Source organism: Gobio gobio (assembly GCF_949357685.1).
Source record: "Gobio gobio genome assembly, chromosome: 15".
Taxonomy (NCBI): Eukaryota; Metazoa; Chordata; class Actinopteri; order Cypriniformes; family Gobionidae; genus Gobio; species Gobio gobio.
The window spans coordinates 51,592,933-51,600,432 of NC_137108.1; the positions used below are offsets into that span (position 1 = coordinate 51,592,933).

The 7,500-nt window shown below is 44.7% G+C and overlaps 1 protein-coding gene across 1 annotated transcript in view; it reads left to right on the forward strand.

The window, feature by feature from the left end:
* The window catches only part of vps13b (vacuolar protein sorting 13 homolog B), a gene marked incomplete at its 3' end in the record, with an annotated part of 207,729 nt that overhangs the window by 129,849 nt on the left and 70,380 nt on the right, over nt 1–7,500 (forward strand). The window contains 3 exon segments of the mRNA XM_079838149.1: nt 3,186–3,807; nt 6,672–6,809; nt 7,289–7,500. The exon segment at nt 7,289–7,500 is cut by the window's right edge and continues 130 nt beyond it. Coding sequence (XP_079694275.1) covers nt 3,186–3,807; nt 6,672–6,809; nt 7,289–7,500 — 972 coding nt within the window.

Genomic DNA, 7,500 nt, shown 5'->3' on the forward strand with positions numbered 1-7,500 from the left:
TTACATGCCAGCCCGTGAAGCCCCGCCCACTGCAGCGCCTCAGATATTTTGGGCTTGTTTGTTAAGTCTTAATTGTTGGTGTGTTTGCTGATGATTGCTGTGGCCAGTCAGGGGTCGTTCACACACAACAGGCTTTGCAGTTAAAAACACGAGACGCCTAAACGTTTTTTAAAAGCTTGAACTTGATGTTTTCAGAATGAGACGCTGCTAAAGCAAGACCACAAACACGCTCTAGACAATGGAAACACAATGAAATGGAAAACATGTTCTCAGTGAATGGCCCCATCTGCATTCATAGGACATGTGGTCATAATATTTTAATGTCAGCTACAGAACATGTAGATCTAGTTGGAATCTGTGGAAGTGATCACCCCTCGACTAACGGAAAGGGAGTAAAGTGAGTTCAGCAAAAGGCGGATTCGAACCGCGGGTCGATTTACGTCAGAACTCTCTGCCATGCGTCTCACCACTGATCTATAAATGACTGGATTGCTCACGACATCATAAAAAGTGAAGCTGCCATGTTGGTGTTCCCTAAGCTCACTCGTTCTGTTGAGTTAATATGACATTATATGATATTACAGAGAGAACATTGCCTCAGGAGAAGCCGTTTTCATATCTGAAGTCTCTGTACATTCTTACAACACAAACTAAACATGTAAATAGTTTTTCGTTTATAGTCAGGAATTTCCACAGCTGATTAAAAAGTCACGTTCATATTCATTACAGTAGAACATCAGCTCAAGGGCTAACTGCAAATGTTCCAACAATGATTTCGTTAACCGCATGCATTTTGAAGCTGTTAATTATGTAAACAATGATTAAATAAATATGTAATTCAACAACACGGCATACACAACACTTATGTGAAATACTTATACTCATATAACACTTGGAATATATGGAAACTGTTAACGGCACAAATTTCTTTAAGAGTCTGAAATAGATGTGCTCAATCAGGAAATAAAATACACAAAAAAAAAAAAAAAAAAAAAAAAAATATATATATATATATATATATATATATATATATATATATATATATATATATATATATATATATATATATATATATATATATATATATATATATATATATATATATATATATATATACACAGACTGATATATTTCAAATGTTTATTTCTTTTAATTTTGATGATTATAACTGACAACAAATTCAGTATCTCAGAAAATTAGAATATTACTTAAGACCAATACAAAGAAAGGATTTTTAGAAATCTTGGAGAGATTTGTGAGCATGTCCAGCACTCAATGCTCAGCTGGGGCTGGTTTAGCCTGAATTACTGCAGCGATGCAGCATGAGGAGATCAGTCTGTGGCTCTGCTCAGGTGTTATGAGCCCAGGTGGCTCTGATAGTGGCCTTCAGCTCTTCTGCATTGTTGGGTCTGGCATATCGCATCTTCCTCTTCACAATACCCCATGGATTTTCTATGGGGTTAAGGTCAGGCGAGTTTGCTGGTCAATTAAAAACAGGGATACCATGGTCCTTAAACCAGGCACTGGTTGCTGTGGCACTGTGTGCTGGTCCCAGTTCTGTTGGGAAATTAAATCTGCATCTCCATAAAGTTGGTCAGCAGCAGGAAGCAGGAAGTGCTCTAAAACTTCCTGGTGTACTGCTGTGTTGACCTCTGACCTCAGAAAACACTGGACCAACACCAGCAGATGACATGGCACCCCAAACCATCACTGACTGTGGAAACTTTACACTGGAGCTCAAGCAGCGTGGATTGTGTGCCTCTCCTCTCTTCCTCCTGGGACCCTGATTGACTTTCATCAGAGAACATAACTTTGGCCACTCAGCAGCCGTCCAGTCCTGTCTGTCTTTAGCCCAGACGAGACGCTTCTGACGCTGTCTGTTGTTCAAGAGTGCGACAGCTGAAACCCATGTCTTGCATGCGTCTGTGTGTAGTGGTTCTTGAAGCACTGACTCCAGCTCCAGTCCACTCATTTTGAATCTCCCCCACATTTTTGAATGGGTTTTGTTTCACAATCCTCTCCAGGGTGCGGTTATCCCTATTGCTTATACACTTTTTCTAGCACATCTTTTCCTTCCCTTCGCCTCTCTATTAATGTGCTTGGACACAGAGCTCTGTGAACAGCCAGCCTTTTTTGCAATGAGCTTTTGTGTCTTGCCCTCCTTGTGCAAGGGGTCAATGGTCGTCTTTTGGTCAGCTGTCAGGTCAGCAGTCTCCCCATGATTGTGTCGCCTACAGAACTAGACTGAGAGACCATTTAAAGGCCTTTGCAGGTGCCTTTGCAGGTGTTTTGAGTTAATCAGCTGATTCGAGCATGGCACCAAGTGTCTTCAATATTCAACCTTTTCACTATATTCAAATTTTCTGAGATACAATTTGGGATTTTCCTTAGTTGTCAGTAATACTCTAAGAAATAAACATTTGAAATATATCAGTCTGTGTGTAATGAATGAATATAATATACAAGTTTCACTTTTTGAATGGAATTAGCGAAATAAATCAACTTTTTGATGATATTCTAATTATATGACAAGCACCTGTACATACATAAAGAAATATGTTTGTGTTAGTTCAGTTGCGTTACCTGTGTCGGTAGACACACCCACATTAACCATTTCAATATGACTCATCCTCTCTGAAAATACCATAAACATTACATATAACATCTGAAGTATCTAATAATTTACACACATATATCGTAAAGCTGATCCTGTGAGACTGAGACTTCAGATCGTGTGATATTAGCTCAGTGTTGTGGCTGTGCGTCAGAGATGCCCTCTGCTGGTAGGGGACAGTAAGATGGCCGCTCGAGCACTTCCTGATGGCAGTTTAGAACACAATGAACAGTCCAGATCAGTGTCTCAAACTCATCGTCTCCTCTCCTCTAGTGTGCCGTATATCGAGTGAATCGCTTCACAGACAAGAACAAATGTAGGCGGGGCTTGAGTGTGTCTGTGAGGAATTGATTGGATGGTTGTGGTTTGCTATTGGTGGAACTAATGTGAGTGACAGGTGGCCCCACCCTTGTCATCAGAGAAGAGATGAAGTTATTCTGACTGAAGATTATTAACACAATAATGATAAATCATACACTGAAATATCTCATAAAGAAACATTGATTTAATGGTTACTGTGCAACTGACTCCGGTGTGATGACTGTTATATCATCTGTGTGTGTGTGTTCAGGTGTGTGGTCGTCCGGCGCAGGCTGGTGTGGGCTCGGGCTCTGTGGAGAGTCTGTGTGGCAGCAGCGCCCCCTGCGGGCAGGACAGTGGCTTTGGCAGCGACAGCGCCCGCCTGCGGATCGTTCAGATCGAGCGCCAGAGCGGCACGGGTCAGCACCGCCTCGCCCGGCCCTCACAGCAGCCCACCATCACCAAGAACCTCAGCTTCATCCCCTTCGACGTGTTCCTCACCGCCGGACGCATCTCTCTCATGACCTATGCCACCACGCCCGCGGCCGCCCCCCCTGCCCGCTCCGCTCCAGAGGACGAGCCGCCCCGCGCCGCCAGCCTGTCCTCGCTGACGGCCGATGATCTCCTCAACGGTAACGCTGCCGCCCCTGCGACGGGCATTCTGGAGGGCGTTTCGGTGCCCGGCCGCACGTCTGCTCGACAGGCTCTGGGCGTGACCGTAGTGAGACAGCCGGGCCGCAGAGGAGATAAAGACTGCAGTCCTGAGCCACTCCTGTTCCTGCAGGTCACACAGCCGTCCGTCTTACTCAACTGCCACCATCGCAAGCAGAGGCTGGAGCTGTCGCTGTTCGACCTCTCGCTGAAGGGGGTCGCAACCGACTACAAGAGTCTCGGTGAGGGGCGCTTCACACACACACACACACACACACACCACAGGTACAGATAGGGCTGCAACAAACCATTACTTTAATAATCGATTAATCGAATGCTTATTAGAACGATTAATCGACTAATCTAACAATTATTGAGATCGATTAATTGTCTAATCTATCAATTATTTGGAATGCTTAATCGACTAATCTGCCGATTATGGGAGCGGTTATTCGCCTAATCTACCGGTTATTACAACGATTAATCGACTAATCTAGCAATTATTGGAACGCTTAATTGCCTAATCTAATGATTATTGGACGCTTAATCAACAAATCTAACGATTATTGGACCGATTAATCGACTAATCTAGGTGTTATTCGCATGTTTAATCGACTAATCTAACACTTATTGAAATGCTTAATCGCCTAAGCTAGTGATTATTAGAACGATTAATCGACTAGTCTAACGCTTATTGGACCGGTTAATCGACTAATCTAACGATTATTAGAACGCTTAATCTACTAATCTAGCGATTATTGGAACGATTGATCAACTAATCTAACGATTATTAGAGCAATTAATCGGCTAATCTACCGATTATTGGAACGATTAATCAACTAATCTACCGATTATTTGAACGGTTGATCTACTAGTCTGCCGATTATTGGAACGATTAATCAACTAATCTAATGCTTATTAGAGCAATTAATCGGCTAATCTGACACTTATTGGAACGATTAATCAACTAATCTAGCGATTATTAGAGCGATTAATCAACTAATCATTGATTATTGTCATTGCCATCAACGACTAATCAGTACATTTTGAAAGATTATTCAGCTTTTTCAATTAGTTAAAACATTGAGTTACACATATTCTAACTATAATATATAAAAAAGAAAATCACCTCAGCTTTTGAAATGGTTGATTTAATGAACTTTGAGCCAAGTTCTCAGAACTCAAATCACACACAAATGTTCTCTAAGCATTGTTTAAAGGGGTGGATCTGTGTTTTTTTTCTAGGCTTGGTTGTGTTTATGGGGCGCAGTATAACATGTCTTAATACTTCTTTTTTTTTTAAACGCCGTATTTTTCTTATATTTGACCTTTATTCCACACCGCTGTCGTCCTTTGAACGGCTCGTTTGCTTCCTGCTTCTGTGAAGCCCATCCCTCTGAAAAACACAATGGTCTTAGATTGGTTAGATGGCCAAATGTAGTTTGTAGTTCTGCAACAGCTCTCTCTCTTTCGTGATGACTGCGGCATGGCCTCGCACACTTTGTTGCGTGTTCGCAGGGGCAGTGTTTATGTTAATAGCAGGTGTTCATGATGTCACCAACCCGGGAAGAAGCTTGTTGTAGTCCAAACCGGCCGTTTTTGTAGGCAATAAACTGCCATAACTTTAAAAGACAATATCTCTGTTTGCATTGAACTTTCAGCGCTGTAACTTTGCAGATACTGTTTATGCTCAAGCGGCAACATTACACACTAACTAAAGTTAAAAAAGTGAAATCGCATGCAACCATCCATTTAATAATCAATTAATCTACCGATTATTAGACCGATTAATCGACTAATCATCGATTATTGTCATTGCCGCCGGCGACTAATCAGTAAATTTTGAACGATTATTCAACTTTTCCAATTAGTTAAAACATTGAGTTATACATATTCTTACTATAATATATAAAAAAGAAAGTCACATCAGCTTTTCAAATGGTTTTTTTAATGAACTTTGAGCTCATTGAACAATGGGCCGATCCCTGATCTGGACACGAGAGTCAATGGGCCGATCCCTGATCAGGACACGAGAGTCAATGGGCTGATCCCTGATCAGGACACGAGAGTCAATGGGCCGATCCCTGATCAGGACACGAGAGTCAATGGGCCGATCCCTGATCAGGACACGAGAGTCAATGGGCTGATCCCTGATCAGGACACGAGAGTCAATGGGCTTCAGGACACAAGAGTCAATGGGCTGATCCCTGATCAGGACACAAGAGTCAATGGGCTGATCCCTGATCAGGACACGAGAGTCAATGGGCTGATCCCTGATCAGGACACGAGAGTCAATGGGCTGATCCCTGATCAGGACACGAGAGTCAATGGGCTGATCCCTGATCAGGACACAAGAGTCAATGGGCTGATCCCTGATCAGGACACGAGAGTCAATGGGCTGATTCCTGATCAGGACACGAGAGTCAATGGGCTGATCCCTGATCAGGACACGAGAGTCAATGGGCTGATCCCTGATCAGGACACAAGAGTCAATGGGCCGATCCCTGATCAGGACACAAGAGTCAATGGGCCGATCCCTGATCAGGACACAAGAGTCAATGGGCTGATCCCTGATCAGGACACAAGAGTCAATGGGCTGATCCCTGATCAGGACACAAGAGTCAATGGGCCGATCCCTGATCAGGACACAAGAGTCAATGGGCTGATCCCTGATCAGGACACGAGAGTCAATGGGCCGATCCCTGATCAGGACACAAGAGTCAATGGGCCGATCCCTGATCAGGACACGAGTCAATGGGCCGATCCCTGATCAGGACACGAGAGTCAATGGGCTGATCCCTGATCAGGACACAAGAGTCAATGGGCCGATCCCTGATCAGGACACAAGAGTCAATGGGCTGATCCCTGATCAGGACACAAGAGTCAATGGGCTGATCCCTGATCAGGACACGAGAGTCAATGGGCCGATCCCTGATCAGGACACAAGAGTCAATGGGCTGATCCCTGATCAGGACACGAGAGTCAATGGGCTGATCCCTGATCAGGACACGAGAGTCAATGGGCTGATCCCTGATCAGTGCCCTGACTAATACAGAGCAAACACAGACTCAACCTCTCTCTCTCTCTCTCTCTCTCTCTCTCTCAGACGCAGGGAAGTCTCTCCCGGAGCCGCTCGACTACAGTGTGTTTTGGCTTCAGACGGTCGCCGGAGAGGCCGACAGCCGGACGGGCATCCCTCCTCCACTCCTGTCTGTGGTCATCAGGGACTTCCTGAGTGGACCAGGTGAGTTCATCCACTTGAATGTGAACAGAGACGAGACACTGTTTAAGGGCATAGTCCAGCCTGAAATCATCATGGTAAATGAACTGCATTTATATAGCGCTTTTAACAGACCTACAGCCAACCAAAGCACTTTACATTTGCCTCACATTCACCCATTCATATTCATACACCGACCATGTCTTCATTTACTCACCCTCATGCTCCAAATCTGCATGATTACACTATAGTATTGAGCCGCTCCTCATCCCTGAGTTCAGGTGTTCAACCCCTTCATGGCCACAGGTGTGTAACTCCAGCTCTAGGCCTGCAGACGCTTCTACACACATTAGTGAGAGAATGGGCCGCTCTCAGGAGTGTGTGTGTGTGTGTGTGTGTGTGTGTTCGTTTCTACACACATTAGTGAGAGAATGGGCCGCCCTCAGGAGCGTGTGTGTGTGTGTGTGTGTGTGTGTGTGTTCACGTCTCTCTCTCTCTCTCAGAGTTAAAGGTGGACATCAGTCGGCCGCTGAGGGTCAGTCCCACACTGGCTAAAATTGAGCAGGCCAAGGTCTTCTGGAAGAAACTCTTTCCTGAGAGGGAGGGCGAATCACAGCCCAGAACACCCGCAGGCTCCGCCCACCCCTGCAGTGACGCCCCGCCCACGGCCGACCGGATGCTGCGCTCCCTGCAGACGCCCGTCCCCTTCCACAAG